The sequence below is a fragment of the Otolemur garnettii genome, unplaced genomic scaffold (assembly GCF_000181295.1).
Source record: "Otolemur garnettii isolate 467f Iridium unplaced genomic scaffold, OtoGar3 scaffold00091, whole genome shotgun sequence".
NCBI lineage: Eukaryota > Metazoa > Chordata > Mammalia > Primates > Galagidae > Otolemur > Otolemur garnettii.
This window is the reverse complement of record NW_003852486.1, coordinates 1,735,314-1,753,391: the sequence shown is the minus strand read 5'-3', so window position 1 is coordinate 1,753,391 and position 18,078 is coordinate 1,735,314. Positions and strand designations below refer to the sequence as shown.

Genomic DNA, 18,078 nt, shown 5'->3' with positions numbered 1-18,078 from the left:
GCATCCCTGTCATAATCTGTTAGTAAGCAGCCTTCATAATGTTGGTGCTGCAAACACCAACAAGTTAACAGCTAAGAGCACTCCAATTCAAATGCAGCGTTCCAGTTCCAACACAGAGGGTGTGTTTGGGATGTAATGAAAGAACTAAAGTGAGAAGGAGTTGATGAGAGACCCATGAGAGTCAGAGGCTTCCTGTACTTTAGAAAGGTGAGATAATGACAAAGTAAAACATTAACATTTGCTGTTTGGCTCAGTACCCATAGCTCAGTGGTTAGGGCCCTGGCCACTCATACCAAGGCTGGTGGGTTCAAGCTCAGCCAGGGACTGCTAAAACAACAATGACAACAACAACCAAAGAATAGCCAGGCATTATGATGGGCACCTAGTAGTCCTAGCTACTTGGGAGGCTGAGGCAAGAGAATTGCTTGAGCTCAAGAGTTTGAGGTTACTGTGAGCTGTGGTGCCACAGCACTATACCAAAGTGTGATATAGTGAGGCTCTGTCTCAAAAAATATATATAAATAAATAAAAATAAAATTTGCTGTTAATAGTGACCAATTTTCATGTCTCTGTCCCACTGAGACTATTTAAACCATCACCCCTTATAATAAAAAAAAAAGTAGTTAAATATAAGCCTACCTGTAAGAAAGGTGAAGGTTATCCAGTCATAAAATTAATGAGTTATTATATGTATATATGTAAGTATATAATTAAAAGTCAAGGTCTAAAATTACCATATTTTTACCTCACAAACCAACATCACATTTCTATGCACTGGTTTCTGTAATTGAATAGATTATCTGCAGAACATGACCAGGGCAATCAGTATCATGAAAATCTTTGATTTTAGAAAGGCAATGACCCCATCGCCACTAAAAATAGAAGAGCTAGCTTGGGCATAGTGATGGGCACCTATAGTGCCAGCTACTTGGGAGGATGAGGCAAGAGTTTACTCAAGCCTAAGAGTTTGAGGTTGTTGTGATTTATGATGGTGTCACAGAACTCTACTCAGGGTGACAGAGTGAGACTCTGTCTCAAAAAAAAGAAAAGAAAAGAAAACACAAACAAAAAAAAAGAAAAAGAAAAAGGAACCAAAAGAAGATAGAACTGGGAAAACATTTGACTGATCACTTGTCAATTAGAGGATGGGAAGGATGGCCTCCCACAATTTTTCTTATTGACTAAACAACTTTCCCTTCATTTAAAGTGTTCTGCAATTTAAGAAGACCAGAATTTTATAGAGAAAGGATATTAAAAACAAATCCACTTGATCTCAGGTTTTTGACAGTGAGCTGGAGCCCTGACATTGGGAAATGCTGTGGTGGTGGAAATGGCAGTCTCCAGAGTGTCTACCCTGCACCTGCTGATGTTGGGGTATTAGAAGCATCAGGCCTCATGTGTTCCCACCTGCTATGATAGTACCAACTGTTACATTGAGGAACCATGAGTTATACACTCAAAATTGCCCAGTGCACACAGGTGTTAACTGAAAATCCCTCGTGTCTGTGGTTCCCAGTCGGCGCCATTTTCCATTTTCAGGGTTATTTAATTTTGTTTGTTATTCTTATGCCCTTGCACTATCAACTGGAGAGAGAAGGAATACAAGGTTTTGTTTTGTCTGAAAATTTCCCTAAAATTCCTTCATGCCAATGCTCCCAGAATCCACTACTCTTACATTTCTCTTATTGTTTACTTCTTAAGGATCGTTCTCTCACAAAACTTTTTCCTGCTTTTTACACATGTAGACTCCTCTGTCTTGCCCTGGCTGTGACCCCAGTTCAGGACTTGCTTTTCTGCTCTGCTCAGTGACCCTCCATCCTGGCCACAGCTCTATACATCTGTAAATGTTGGGCTCCGTGCTGCTGAACAGTGGGTCAGTATTTCCCACTTGACAATTTCCCTTTTTTCTCCAGTCTCAAGAAAACGCCACAGCAAACTCGATGACAGTGATGGTACTGAGTGTATCGGAGCCATTTAAATATAAGATATATAAGTCCCCAAAAAGGACTCCCAAAGAAGTGTTTCATGCTACAGTGGCTACAGAGAAAAAGTTCTTTCATGTGAAAGTTTTGAACATCACCTTGAGAAGCAAGTTCACCAGAAACAAAATCATTACTATATCAGATTATGTGCAAGATAAAGGTCTCCTAGAAGTAAATGAAAACTCTAGTGTAAATGATGCTGGTTCTGACCAAATGATTGTGGTTCCAGACATCATCAAAAATATAGCAGTGGAGCCCTTGAGGATTTATATTATTGAAATGCTAACTTCTGGAACAATTATAAATGGATCATATACACTACATAGGGTAAGTCCTCAAAACTGTTTTATTTCATTTCTCCACCAATCGCTGAAACCAGAAGGCTTTTGTGGTGCTAAAGGGAGTTTTGCCCATTCACTCAACATTAAAACACAAGACTCTCTCAAGACTAACGATAAGTAGGAAAAATCTTTTCTCAGGATTAAACTGGGAATTACCCAGAACCTAATAATATCTTCACTGTCATGTTTTCCTTTTCAAAATATTACGCTGAACTTATTAGGAAAATGTTTACTGAGAAATCTTGACCCTTCATCAGCTATGATTACATGGTCTAAGGAATATTGATTAGGAATAAGGTAGGATCTGGATTTATATACACATTCTACTAAGTTTATTTTGAAATTTTTTTCTTACTTTCAGGTTAATATGAGGGTATGTATGACTAGGTTACATTATTTTCATTTGTATGATAAAGTCCTAATCAGAAAATAGTAGATCAACAACTACAGGTCGACATGAGAGAAAAGTACCCTTAAATTCAAGAAGCAGGGAGATAAGCTCCCACCTACTGGATATGATATAGGGGTACTACTTTTATTTTTATTACCTCCACTTAGCAATAATCAGTATATTTTTATTTGGGATGAAGTATCTCCCTTTGAGGTTTGAGTCCCAATGTGTTTAGTCAAAGAGTAAGAAATGAGTAGATTGATCATTCCCAGAAAATGAAGGCAGGCAACAGTTAAGATCACATTCTAACCAAATGAGACTCATGCATCAGAAAGGTATTGAACACCTCAGAAGGAGGGATTTAGGTAACACTTAGAAAGTCATGTGATCCAAACTCGTCATTTAGATATGTCAGCAAAACAATGAGCAGAGAGTGGTAACTGATATGGTAGAGTCCAAATTCATGAACCTGGTTGTCATAGGTCATGCAAACCCAAGGAACCGTCTAGAGCCTGCTATTTATTCAAGCAGATCTCATATAATCAACAGCTCACAGCACAGTGTTTTTGTTTTCCCAACTAACCCCTCATTTTACCTGCATTATTCTGGGCATACACTTTTAAAGTGATCATTATTATGAGCACAGTTCTAGAATTAATGAGTAAAACATGCAGCTGTAGTGAGCCAGAAACTGAAAGTTTGAACTTAAGGTCCTGAGCTCAGGACGGGGATGAAGTCCTCGTAAATAGTTTTTATTGCACATCCCGCATAATATATTGAATAAATACTTGTAGCAAAAGATCATCCATTTTGCACAGGGCCAAAGGCAAAAAAAGCCTACCAAGCATTACAGTGGAAAGCTCAGGAGGTGCTCATCGTGTGTGGTGGAGGTGCAATTTCTCCAGACAAAAATTAGTATATGAGGCTATAGAATTTATTTTATATTCTTAGAAAGAGAAAGTGAAAGAGAATAGGGATGTGGGAGAAAAGATAGCAAGGAGATGGTGGCATGGCATCCCAAGGAATGAAAAGGGAAAAGCCAACAGCCAAGACCCTGGGCTAGCTGATATTAAGGGGGCTGTAAATTGGTGGAGGTACAGTCTAAAATCGGCTGCACCTGCCCCTTTCCTCCTTCTTGGCAGCAGGCAGATAACAACTGAAGCTGGGTAAGGTGTCAAAGCGCAAAAGCTTGCCTCGCACCTTTCTTTGAAGGCAGGATTCATGTGGGACATAGAACTCAGCCCTGCAGAGAACACTGAAGCCTGTTCTACTGATGTTTACTCAGGATCTCTGTAAAGCAGATTCTCAAACAAATGATTTTGAGGAGAAAGATTTACCCCACTGTTCTGTCTGTTCAGCTCTTTCCAAAAGTTGTTTAAAGCAGGATTCAAGTCAATTTACAGGACTGATCATTAATTTTTAGTAGGAAATTGCAGGATTAGGAAGATTAGGTATTTTCCGGTTACTTTTGCAAATTTTTGCAATTTTTGAATCCCTTTCATCAAGGATTTCAGATTGCCCCATGTAAAGGTGCTTTGGAATTCATAGCTTACCTGGAGGTGGAATGCAGTAGAAATTAAGAAGATAATCCACTATTCTATACACATAAGTACTGGAGAAATACATAGGACCAAAAAGATTTAAAAAGGATAATAAGGAAGAGCTCATTGAGAAAACCAAGCCTAAGGCCCACGTGTGTCTACACAGTTCTAACCCATCACAGGGACTTCCTCATCTGTGAGGTAGATATTAGACATGTTCTCAGGAACTGGATATTAATTTTCTGTTGTAGAAATCACTAGAAGAACAGACAACAATCTATGAAGTTGAAGATGACACGGGAAGCATCATTGAAGTGGTGGGGGAAGGACAATGTCATGATTTCCCCTGCGAAGAAGGAGATACACTTCAATTCTTCTTCTTTCAAGTGCAAAACAAAAAAAAAGACAGAACCAAACTGAAGAGTAGCACGCATAGTTTCATCCAGGTGAGACTTGAATAGACAAAGTATTTGTTTTTCAAAAGGAAAATTATTTGGTTTATGCTTTGCAAGGACCAGATTTCGCCTTCTTTCGCACATAGATTCAAGTTAAGACACGAGAGAACAGAGAATGCCCTTGCACTCAGATTTCAGTAGAGAAACTTCTTAAAATGTACTGAGACAAGGGCAGTCATTATTGGCTTCAACAGGATTTGAAACGTGGGAAATGCTAAAACACTTGAAATTGGGACAATGTGGCACTAATCTCACATAGTGGTCACAAGCAAGGGATTTGGAGTGGATGGACTTGGTCTGCACGGGCTCATTTGTTCCATGACACTGGGGAAGTGTCTTTAATGTTCCTCATCAGCTGATCTGCCAATTAAGGGGCTAGGAGCCATGTATTTCATAGTTCAGGGCCCCACACATTCTAAGAAATTAGCATGCAGTAGGTACTATTTATTGTTCTAAGCAAAATAAAGACAGGCATAAGAAAGTCTTCTAGGCAGACAAAATAGTACATACCCAAAATTAAGATTGTGAAATGGCACGTGATTTCAGGACAGCTGTAATATGTGTTGAAAGGTGCAGGAAACTAATGGTAGATAAAAAAACAGCCTCTACTGAGGTGTCTTTTGGCATAAAGCAAGAAATTGAGTCTTCACTGTAAAAAAAAAAAAGAGTGAGTAAATATTAAACATTTTATGCACAAGAATTCCTAATTATTTTATAAATTAACAAAAAATATTTTGGCAGTTGTCTGCAGCAATCTATTAGGGCCTCTGACCCACGCTGCAGTGGTCACCACTATCCCACAGGTGCTAGCTGAAGGTCACCACTATCCCACAGGTGCTAGCTGAAGGTCACCACTATCCCACAGGTGCTAGCTGAAGGTCACCACTATCCCACAGGTGCTAGCTGAAGACAGGCTACTGTAGGAGACGCCAACATCCGAGCAAGATGATCTGCAGCTGAGGCGTGGACTTGGGGCCATTCCTCCACAGGAGTTCCTTGTGGGAGGAACCTGTGCCCTCAGCACGTAGTCATTGTTAATTACTCCCCATAAAAGGCTGGTGCGGAGGTTGCTCGGGGCTACCCGGAAAGTAAGGGCTAGCCCGCCTTCCACAACCTTGTACTTCTAATCCGCTTCTCGCCTGGTTCCTTCCTGCACTAACCGAGACCAGGGCCACAGGAGCCGGACGGGTTGCTACAAGCTACCTATACACACTAGACCCCCTATAGGGGGTTTACAGTTTGTGGTAGGTTTTTGGGTTTTTGTGTTTATTGCTGTTAGTAGGTCCAAAAAGTCCTATTTCCTCAAAAAAAAAATCCACATATGGGTCAAAAATCCACATTGAGGATCAAGTAGCAGCTTCTGCTTTTTAGCCATCTTGGTTTAGGTGACCCTGGATGGGATTCATCCCTCGTCATTACCAGCTCAGACCCATCTTTCTCTGATACTTCAGAAACATAAGTGGACATCCCCAGGCAACAACCTGGGAAGGAATTTATTTCACCTACATTCTGGCTACATTCTCCTAACCCCTTAATTGTCAGATCAGCTGATGAGGAACATTAAAGACACTTCCCCAGTGTCATGCAACAAATGAGCCATGTGCAGATCAAGTCCATCCCACTCCAAATCCCCTATATGGAGTTTTCCTAAGTCCCATCTTTCTATGTAGGTGAGACAACTGTTTCTACAGCCATAAGAGTCTCCTACATGTAACCACCCCATACATTCATTTCTTCATTGATGTACTCACCTCCACAGACAGAGAATATGTCTGATCACTTCCTCTATGATTCACTAGCTCTGAAAGAAGTCCTTGCTCATATACATCATGGGTGATGCCAAAGATACTGTTTGTAATATGATTTCCATAAGCCCTCTGATTGAAAACCAAAAGAAGGCTGTTCTCTCTCTTTTTTCTTTTTCATCTTTTGTCATAACTCCCCTAAAGCAAACAGCACAGAATGGTCAGGAAACCAGAGATATTGCTAGTTTAAAATTACTATACACGGGGAAAAGGGAGGCACTATTTTTATTCCTATTTGCCACATCCTTACCTGGGGACCCCACAGATAGTCAACATGAGTTACAAAACATCTGTAAACTTGTACAAGCCTTGCATAGACTGTGAAATAACAATTCTAACAATGACACTTCTGCTAATTGGATATCTGGGTCTGGTAGAAGTAAAAGTTGTGTTTTCATGTACGTTATTCCATTTATTCTTGAATATACCCCTATGAACACAGTAGAAAAAATCATGTTCCAGGAAACAAAACATGTCTTCCTTTTTAGACAAGTTCAGTTAGAGGGGTTTCCATAGGAAATTATGAATATCCATGTGATATATAGATATTGAACTTGAAAGACAATTTAGGCCGGGTCTTGACTGAATTACATCACTATAGACATAGTTGTTAAAGTAGTAGCTGTGGCTAGTACTATCTGAAGAAAATAGTGATATTAATGACATTGATGTCACTTATTCATTGAGTACTCAGGATATCTAAGCTTCTTCTAAGGGGTTTTCAATTATAATTTTAAGTAAGCCTTGTAAAAATCCAATTGTTTTATATCTTAACTAATTTAATTAGTTTAGTTTAATTCTTTATAACACACAGTGATCAGGAAAGGGAATTTAATTTGAGGGCAGTCAGCAGAGCTCCTATCACACCTAAATAATCGAGGGTGCCCCTGCATGAATCAGAACCTGCCTTAGTGAGAGACATACACTACAGCAGACAGGGGTGGTTGGGGCTCCATGACAGAGTCCACAGACTGTGTTACAATGACAGACACATTTCTGTGGGATTCCTGGGACACTAACAAAGCCTACTACTGGAACGCAAAGTGCTTAGAAGCAAGGCTGATGCATCCTGGCACACAGTCATATATGGGCTCTCAGATGGCTTTACTGCAGGGGCCATAAGTCAAACATCACAAGTATTTCTTGACCAGGAATACCTTTTATACCCTCCTCTCACCTTTCTACCCAAGGAGAACCTTCCCCTCCACTCCTTGCATTGGGTACCCCAGCTCCTTCCTCTTTGCTAAGTTTCTCCGACTTCTCCTACTTTCCCCCTGTGCTCACCCTGTGTAGTACTGTGTACCCATTTCATGGTCCCAACCAAGGGTAGGGGAGAGACATAACTCAAAGGGCAGGAACTCATCCAAGGAGGTAGGTGGGAGTGAGAAGAGAGTTCTTTAGATAGGAATAGAGGAGGAGCAGTGGCTGATTGGGAGGAGACATGTGAGTGAAGGAAGAAATGAATGACCATCTGCCTTTTCACTGATTTATCTTTTGTCTTTTTCTTCTTGAAGCACATCTAGGACAAGAAAAGAAGGAAAGGGCAGCACCTATGGCTCAAAAGGATAGGGCGCCGGTCCCATATGCCAGAGGTGGTAGGTTCAAACCCAGCCCTGGCCAATAAAGAAAAGAAAAGAAATGAAAAGAAAGAAAGAAACACTCAATCCAGATGGAGATATGGAAACTTCACTAGAGCCTGCCTTCTAGACTCTTTTTAAAAATTTTATTAGCATTAATTTTTAAATTAATTTACATTTGTTAATCCATTCGTGGGTCGATGGGCACTTGGGCTGCTTCCATGACTTGGCAGTTATGAATTGGGCTGCAATAAACATTCTTATGCAAATGTATTTGTTGTAAAGTGATTTTTGGTCATCTGTATATATACATAGTAGAGAAATTGCAGGATCGAATGGCAGGTCTACTTTTAGTTCCTTAAGTGTTCTCCAAACTTCTTTCCAGAAGGTACGTATTAGTTTGCATTCTTACCAACACTACAGAAGTGTTCCCTTCCCTCCACATCCATGCCAACATCTGAAGTTTTGGGATTTTGTTATGTGGGCTAATCATACTGGAATTAGATGGTATCTCAAAGTGGCTTTGATTTGCATTTCTCTGATGATTAAAGATTATGAACATTTTTTTCATGTGTCTGCAGGCCATCTGCTTATCTTCTGCAGAGAAGCTTCTGTTCAAATCTCTTGCCCACAATGAAATGGGATCACTTGTTCCATTTTTAATAATAAGTTTGAGTTCTCTATGAATTCTGGTTATCAAACCTTTATTAGAAACATAACCTGCAACTATCCTCTCCCATTCTGAGGGCTATCTGCTTGCTTTACTTACTGTGTTCTTGGCTGTACAGAAGCTTTTTAGTTTGATCATATCCCAGTAAAGTAATTTTGGTGTTGCTTCAATTGCCTGGGTGATTCTCCTCTTAAGGTATTCTTCCAAGCTAATTTCTACAAGTGTTTCCCCTCCACTGTCTCCAAGAATCTTTACAGTTTCATGTCTTTAGTTTAAATCTTTTATCCAGTCAGAGTCAATTTTTGTTAATGGTGAAAGGTGTGGGTCCGGTTTAATTCTTCTACAAGTTGCCAGCCAGTTCACCCAGCACCATTTGTTAAATATGGAATCTTTCTCCTAATTTATGTTTTTGATACCATGGAATATTATGCAGCCATAAAGAAGACAGAAACTTTACCTCTTTTATGTTTATATGAATGGAGCTGGATCATATTCTTCGTAGTAGAGTATCTCAAGAATGGGGAAAAAATGCCCAATGTACTCAATACTATTATTAAATCGATATATAATCACCCACACTTTCATATGAAAAATAAGACACAATTATAGCCCAGAAAGGAGAAAGAAGGAGGGCAAGGGGAGGGAAGGTAGGGACAGTGGATGGAGACTGCTGGTGGGACCTTACCTACTGTGCATATTGCAAGTGTACATGTCAAATATATTAATAATAGAGTATATGTGTCTAAACACAACAATTAAATAAGTCAGGCAAATTATATGTTAACCAATTTGATATAAACATTCCAAATTGTACATAAAATCAGCATATTGTACCCCATAAATGCAGTAATGTACAGTTATGATCTAATAAAAAATTTAAAATATAACATATAATGTAAAAAAATACATTAATTAATTCACATTAATTTTTATAAATTTGATAGAAAAAAACCCTACTTTTTCAAAAAGAGTTCTTCCCTGGCAATCTCTTTAACCCATTTGTTGAGTTACTTAAAAGCAAATAGTGTGTGGCTTGAAAATCAAAGTAGAACACAAAGGGCCTCATTTCTAGACTTCATTCTTTGGGTGTGATTTCACCAGGTGAGGCCCCGGTCAAGCATGAATAAACTGCGTCCTGCCCACAGAAGCCAGGCTTGGCAGCCGGTTGGAGTGAAAATAGCCTATACTTCAATTGTCAAGCTCTGTGGTCTGCAGAGACATTGCTCTAGCCCAAAGCTGGGGATATCTTTTCAGAATTGGTTTCCTAAAGAGGCATAACCAGGATTTAGTCTGCCAAGTAGGACACTTTCTGGTGATTCACATAAAGGTACTTGTATTTCAGAAGAATATTTCACCCTGTGAAATACCTGGCTTCATTCATTTGTTCCATACTGCAGCTCCTCAAACAAATCTCAAATCTTATTTCCTGGTTCTCACATTCCACATGTAAGGAAACGCTTAGACAAACCAGAGAATAATTTCTTTAGAGTAGAGTGGAAAAAAAGATCTCAAAACTGAAGCTTATAACATATTTATTGATCACATATTTGGCACTTGGTATTTTGTAGTTATTTTGTGTTGTTTAATCTTTGAAATAGCATCAGAGAGTTGGTCATTTTCTCCTTTTTATTTGCCTTATCTAAGGTATACAAAGGGGAACAGAAAGATAAATTCACTTTCCTGGTGACACTTAGGTGGTCAATTATAGTCTCAAATTAGAATCTAAGCCTGTTATTCTGGTTTGGAGTAGACGTCCTAATGTTTGGGACCAGATGTGAGGTGAAAACTAAACAAATGAATAAGACATGATTTTACCCCAGATGGAGAAAGCTGAAGAGACCCTCACTCTCACTCCTGTAATAATAAAGTGACATAATATGCCAAGTCACAACCTTATAAACCCGGATTCTCTAGTGGTCTGAAGCTATCTATGACCAATTATTCCAAGGAAAAAAGGCATTTCAGTTCTGCTGTTACTGTTTGGGGCCAACTATCCAAAGAATAAGAGTGGTTGTTTCCCCTACACTGCTCTTTTCTGATGCGTTTTTTATGAGAAGCCATGGTAGATATATATCCCAGGGCTGAGATCTTGTAGACTTTTTTTGTTTGTTGTCAATGAAAGAAGTTTAAAAGCTACAAATTCGGTTTCTTCCTCCATTGTGGGAGGTAGACAGGTTGACTTCTCCGCAGTGTACCCCATCTCAATCATGGGGAAACCAAGGAAAATGCCTGCAGATGGCAATTCCTGGGGGTTCTTCAGAATCACAAGAGAGGAAAAGAATCTAGAGGTGCCCCACCCCTGGTCAGGACCAACTAGGCCCATGCATTTGAGAGTCAACAGAGAGGAGAGATTAAACTCTTCAAATATGTAGTTAAAATATTAAACCTGGTTTACTTCCCCTACCTGAAAAGAACTGGCTGCTCCCTCCCCATCTATTTACAGACACTGTTGGCTGTTTACCAACCCCCAGGCCGCTTACCCTGGCTTTGTCGCTATCCAGTCCTCCTGGGAACTGGGGATTCTTTCAACCCTCTCTTTTGCAAATGCACCTTTGTTAAAAACTAACAAAAAACCTTCTGAAGAAGCCAGGAAGGGGCTGCAGTTACCTTGGTCTACCCAGCCGGAGTTATTGCTTCCGCTTCTGTAAAAGCTGGAGCCTGCTTCTGCAGCTTGATTCAAAGTGACCAATGACGAAGGTACCCAGGGGCTGGAACTTTTTGACCGGAGATAAAAAGGAGAAGACTGAGCCCCTCCGGGCGCATGGTCATTTGGGGTCTCTGGGTCTGCTCGGGCTGAGCCGGCTGAAATAAAACCAGCCCTTCCTCTTTTAAACACCGTGTTCGCGTGTTCTTTCTCCCCATTGGGCCTCGTCTTCCCGCATCACCACTTGTGAGACTGCCAGATGAGAAGTTTCTAGTATTGAATTCCTTTCAACTATTGACATTTTAAGGAAAAAATAGTTATTTGTGTATTTTATTTCTTTGTACAAATTTATGGGATGCAATGATAGCTTTGTCATGTGGACACGTTGCATAGCAGTGAAGTCAGGGCTTTTATTATATCTGTCACTTAAATAATACATATTTTACCCAGCAAGTAATTTCTCATCCTCCACTGCCCACTCTCCCCCTCCCCCTGTTATTCTGATAAAATTACGGGAAGGAAGCTGCTCGTTTGCTCTGACTCACTGAGCAGAAACGAAAGCTAAGCAAGTTGATGGGAGGAGTCTCGGCAGGGCTTCCTAACTGCTCTCTCCCTGGGGCCCTCGCACGCGGTGAGACAGCTAGCACTCCTCCGTTATCAGGTGCCTTTATTCAGGGTCTTTTCTCTTCGTTACGTTTGTAAAAACTTCTTTTGGGGAGCACTTGAGAAGATTATAACATCCTGCAGCTCAGCTTCTGAGCGCTTTCCTGATTTTCTACTCAAAACACACATTGCTTCTTGCATTTCTGAAGATCTCAAGATCTGGACTACGTCGGAGAAATTTCCGGGAAGGTGAGTCCAGGGGTTTCCTTTAGGTAACTAGGAAGGAATCAGTATTGGGGCTTCCTGGTGGGGGGAGGGGGGCCCGAGGGGCAGGGCTGCCATGAGCGGCGTTCAGGAAAGCGAAACCTGCCCTTGCTAGATTCCAATCCTTCAGTTCCTCGGAAGGATAATAAACGTTTTGTGTTTTTTTAAATTTCGTCACAACTGAGGTCTGAAAAAGCGGAAATGCATTTGAAACACAGAGACAGGAAAGGGTCCCCGCAAGCTTTAATGGCCAAAAAGACAGCGAATTTGGAGAACAGCGAGAGTTAAGTCTCTCAGATCAACTCTGCTTTGGTTACAGCAGTTTTTTATAGAAAGTTACAAAGAAAAAGGTATCTAGAGAATTATAAATTAATCCAAAACTTAATCTACAGCAACATCAGAGTAACATTTACTCTAACAAGGAAACACCGGCTTTTCCCTCCCGTGTTGATGCCCCCTCGGACTGTTTTCTCAAGGGGGCTGGTAGTTGGCGGGAGCAAGGAAAAGGAATGTGGCTTAAGCAAGGTGAGGGTGGGGGTCACAAGTAGTCTTCTGATTTTAAATACTCCTAGTTTGTAAATGATCCAGAAATAACGATAAAAATAACAAACAGTAAGGGTGTACTTTGGGGAATCACTTTCATTTCCTGAGACATTTCTCTTTGGTTTAGGAAATCAGTATGTTTACTTTCTTTATCCTCAAGTATCTAAAAGAGAAATTTAGTACATTTTTACCCATGATTTTATGGTTACAATGATTTTATGTTTACTATGATCAAAATATGAAAATAAATAAATACCACTTGCCAGGAGGCTAACAAAAACTTTAGCCTCAAACCAACCCCATTTTCCTATTTCTCTTCACTAACATCCCCCACTTTTACTGCTAATTTCGTATCTATGAAATGGACTCATGGATTTCAATGGAAATCATGACTATTATTCATTGCATTAACCTTAGGATTAAATCTCCTAAAACTAAACCAAGCAGCACAATTAGTGATTCATCAAGGGACACATTGAATGCAGCAGCAAACAATCCAGGAAGAATAAGGGAACTGGCAGCAGCAATTAAGGCTCAAAGCCACCCTGTATTGGGAAGCCAAGAAAACAGTCAGTTCAAGATCTGCTCCGAAGAATCCTTCTCTCTGTTTGATACCATGAATCTCTCTTTCAAAAACCTCTTTTAACTTATTTTCAATGAATTGGTAGTTATTAGACAGGCTAAAGCAGCACATTCCTTTGAAATCATCATAGGTATGGTTATGTCTGAGGAATAAATAATTTATCACAGCCCAGTCTTCTAGGACCCCCTCCCTGATTTGCCCCTACTCCATACCCGGGGAACCTAGGGCCTGAGAGGTAGCATTTAATGCCTAGGCCTTAGAGCACACCAAATGACCAATTGCTGCACTGTTGAGACCAACGACCCTGGCCCCTGGCCGGCATGATAAACTCAGATGAGGCAGTGTACTCAGCAGGACAGAGGAGTGCAGGTCACTACAGCAGTGACCTGATAATTGAGTTCTCTGGCAACTCAAGTGAGGTTAGACTGGAAGTCCTATACACGAGGCAAAAATAGAGTTAATCTTCCCAGAGCACGAGGTCCTCTGGCGGCATTTCCTGGCACATAAGAGAAGGCCTGTCTCCCTCATAACGAAACCATCCTTGGGGCAGCTCCATGTGCCTGTCGGCATAAGAGACTGTTGTGCTTTTACTGCAATTAAGAAGGAAATTGAGTCATCCAAGACCTTGTCTCTACTAAAAATAGAAAACCAGCCGGACTTTATGGCAGGTACTGTAGTCTCAGCTACTGGGGAAGCTGAAGCCAGAGGATCTCTTGAACCCAAGAGTTTGAGGTGGTTTGTGAGCTATAATGATGCCACGGCACTCTACTCAGGGCAACAGCGTGAGACTCTGTCTCAAAGGGGGGGAAAAAGAGGAAGTTGGTAAGGTTCAAACAAGAAGACGGGCATCCTGAAAACTTAACACACTCTTCACTCGGGTGACTGTTTTGATCTAAATGAAAAATATGTCCCTGTTTTTTCTCTCTCCAGATGGGGCCCTAACCAGTAGACGGATATCTGCTAGCTCTCTGTCTCTTGGATATCCCCATAGCTCATGGATAGCTCATGGTCTTTTGGGTGTTGACAAAAGAGTGACATAGCTAGTCAATTCTATAAGGGTACAGATTCCAGTTGAATATGAGGTAAACACCTGTTCAACGTAAGTTCCTCTGCAAGGTGGAAGTCAGACACATTCATTACATTTTGAGCAAGATTAAGTCTACATGTTTTCATTTCTCTAAAAAGGAATGATATCTTGGGAAAGTCCAAAAGTTAAACAGAGTACAAAGGAGACGAAGGTGCTTCCAAACTTCTTATCTTTGATCTTAGTTTCTCCATCAGCTGAGGCCAGCCATGTGTCTGGTCACTCCCCAGGGTAAACTTTGGTCGTGGTGTGCTGAGTCCATGCCTTCAGTTCAGCCACCTGTCCTGCAGTGGGAGTGGTGAGCAGAATGTGTCTGGGCCCACTTTTCTTCCACTTGTTCCCCAGGTCCATACCTCTAGGTTTTCAGGAGGACCTTATCTCTAGGCTGAAAAGAGTATATGTTACCTAAGGGAGAAGGTGAAGATCTGGGGAGGGAAAACTGATAAATTGGAGGCAAAACTCGTTGGATATATGCTGTACACATTTTGAACTTTGAAATCATGTCCAACCCAGTCCATGGTACCCAGGGGGTACCTGGACTGAGGCAGTCTGGAAGGGTCTTCCATAGCCTGTTTCGTAGGAACTTAGCTTAGTTCTGCTTCTGTGGGCTACGAATCTGCAAAACCTGGTTCCGGTATAGATGGGTCTCCTGGCATAGTTTGGCAACATGTTTCTTCAAAGTTTAGTTCATCTTTTCAGATTTGTCTGACAATTGAGGTCTCCAGGCTATGTGCAGTTTCCACTGGGTTCTCCCAAATTTGCTTACTCTTTGTGTTATTTTAGCCACAAGTGACAGACCATTATTACTCTGTAGATTCTTTGAAAGCCCATAATGAGATAAGGGGTGAATAATTTCTTTTAGCAAAAATTTTACTATGTCTGGGGCCTTTTCAGTTTGGATGTGGAAAGACTCTACCCACTTTGAAAGTGTCCACAAGTATGAGAAGTAAATACAGCCCAGGGATCAAGGCCATCTGGGTAATATCCACTTGGTAGCCCTCAAATGGTCCCATTCCTTGATGTTGTCACAGGAGTCCCTTATTCTTGTTTTCAGGCCTGGGGTTGTTCTGTAGGCAGTTAAATGTTGAGAAGTCACTTCTTTAATTGTTTGGGTAGGTTCCTTCCTATTAGCCAGGATCAGACAAAGCCTCTTTTCCATAATGAGTCATTTCATGTCATTGCCTGATAAATTGGGAGGCCAAAGCCTGAGGCAGTAGCATCATCCCTGATCATCTAATAGCCAACTAGCATCTTACTTTTGAAACTTTTCCTTCTTAGCCCACTCCATTTGTGCCTTGTCATATGCTGGTTGAAAATCTGCCAAGAGCACTGGTGGCATTTGTCAATTGTAACCTTGCTGCTTGTCAAGTCCATGCCCTTTTGATATCCCTGGTAGTGCATAACTTCCACCTTGCAAGGGAACAAGAGTGCTTCTAAAAGGCGGAGGACCTCTTGATCCTGCTTAATTTCTCTCCTTTCTATTGTCAGCTGACCTCATTCCCTCCAGATGGCCCCAGGTGTATGTAAAATTATATAGGGTTTAATTGGGTTTGTATAAGTGTTAGCAACATTACCATCTGAAAGTTCCAAGGCTCTGGTGAGCGCAGTCAACTCGGCCATTTGTGCTGAGGTTCCCGGAGGAAGAGCCCTTCCCTAGTGACCTCTGCACGTCCTGCCCTCTGAGTTCCATTTTCCGCATAACTATTTCCATCCACAAACAAGGTCCAAAAAGGTCAGGCTGTCTGGAAAACACTTCTTCAATAATTTCAAGACATAGATGTTCTAAGGGTTCCTGACTAGGAACCTGACAGCTTTCCAGGCAGTGAGAAAGGAATTAGCAAGGTCATGAAGCACACAAATACAAGGTCTGCTGTTTCCATAGCATCAGTTATAATGAATACAAAAGTATAAGAAGTAAAGAAGATGTGGGTATTCAAGGTCTTCTGAGTCATTTTAGGAGTAAGAAATTTTTTGAAATGAAAATGGGGAAATCACAAAGAATGTCAGTGAAATAAAAATGTGGCTTAATGAGAGAAAACTTATACAAAGCCTAAAGAAATCAAGCAGCTAATGAGATAATTTCAGCTAATAAATTCTGCAACCCTGCACCATAGATTGCAGAGATGTTCATCAAAGTGGTGGTATTAAGGACGCAGAGGACATGGTCAGCACCACGGCAGACAGTATGTGAAGGAGAGTCACCTAGGAAAGAGATAAGGGGAATTGGATTGGGACTCCAGCTCAGGACTCAGAATGGTATTAGTTTAAGGTAGGCAGCTGCAGACCATTTACCTTTAAACCAGTTTAATGACAGTGGGAGTAGGAAGAAATAGGAACCAACAGGCAGGCACTGGGAGAAGCTCCAGCCCCGCTATAGGATGAGACAAGGAACAGAAACTCTGGTGCTGGGTAGAGTTTCAAAACCCCATCACGATGGCCCATTTCCATGCCTCCTTCCACCACACACACTTGGACCCAACTCAGCTATCCTCATAAAACAGGATGAATTTCATCGACGTTCCTAATATAGCAGCTCTCAACCTCTCCACAGTGACATATTGGGTCATTAATTCCCCTTTTGTCACACACATCCAAGGAGAAAACACTGGCTCCTCAGGTAGGCACAGTCATTTAAATTGTGTATGTGTGTAATACTGTATGCCTTTTTTCTCTTGTATGCTCACCTGTGTCTTTAGAGATGGCAAATGAATGCTGGAGGATTATTCTACTTAAAGGACTAGAAGAAATCAATGATGACCAGTTTAAAATGGTCAAGTTCTTACTGACAGATCCATTAAAACTGACTTCAAAAATGCAAGATGAACACGACAAAGTTAAATTTGCTAACTTGATGGTAAGGAAGTTCCCAGAAGATGCTGGTGTGGACAAACTGATAAAATTCTGCAAAGAAATAGCATCACTGCAACCCTTTGTTGAAATTCTTAGAAAAGAAAAGGCAAAAGGTAACAGAACACTCCCTCCCTGCCACTGTCCCCAGCCCTTCTCAACCTTGAGTAGAGCCCCACCTTGCACATCCCTGGCATAATTTATGTCTCAGTGGCCTTGACAGTGTCGTTGCTTTCAGGTGGCTATAGATGAATGACTTAGAGATTTCTAACTCTAAAGCAGTTTGCTGTGTTTTGGAGGGTGTGTTTAGAATGCAACGAGAGGGAGTTGAAGAGAGTCTGAGAGTTCCCATACCTTAGAAAGATGAGACCACAACAAAATAAAATGTTAAAATTTGTTGTTTATATTTGAAATATAAACTTTTAACCAATTAATGTATTTGTCCTACTGAGACTATTTAGTGCATCATTAACCCTCATAATAAAAGAGGCAGTAAAGTTTAAGCCTTCTACTAAGAAAGATGCTCTTCCCTGTCATAAAAATCATTGAGTTACTATGTGTGTGTATGTGGATGTGCGTGTGTGTACACACAATAGAACCTCAATCGTTGACCATCTCTCTACATTGACCACCTCCTTAACTTGACCTACTTTTCATACTCAGAAAGTAAAGTACGTGTACATATCACTACAGTTCCTATGTGGACCAGCTTGTTACAGTTAATTTGATGATAACTTACAGAGGTACT

The 18,078-nt window shown here is 40.8% G+C and overlaps 2 protein-coding genes across 2 annotated transcripts in view; both read left to right on the top strand.

Annotated features, from left to right (window-relative positions):
- The window catches only part of LOC100959456 (gamma-interferon-inducible protein 16-like), a 46,297-nt gene extending 38,238 nt beyond the window's left edge, over positions 1-8,059 (top strand). The window contains 3 exon segments of the mRNA XM_023516370.1: positions 1,914-2,309; positions 4,507-4,701; positions 8,030-8,059. Of these exon segments, the coding sequence (XP_023372138.1) occupies positions 1,914-2,309; positions 4,507-4,701; positions 8,030-8,038 (600 nt within the window). The 3' untranslated portion in view covers positions 8,039-8,059.
- Positions 8,060-11,996: 3,937 nt separating this feature from the next.
- Positions 11,997-18,078, top strand: part of IFI16 (interferon gamma inducible protein 16) — a 26,455-nt gene continuing 20,373 nt past the window's right edge. The window contains exons 1-2 of the mRNA XM_023516423.1: positions 11,997-12,258; positions 17,180-17,446. Coding sequence (XP_023372191.1) covers positions 17,182-17,446 — 265 coding nt within the window. The 5' untranslated portion in view covers positions 11,997-12,258; positions 17,180-17,181. The remainder of the gene's footprint in view (positions 12,259-17,179; positions 17,447-18,078) is intronic.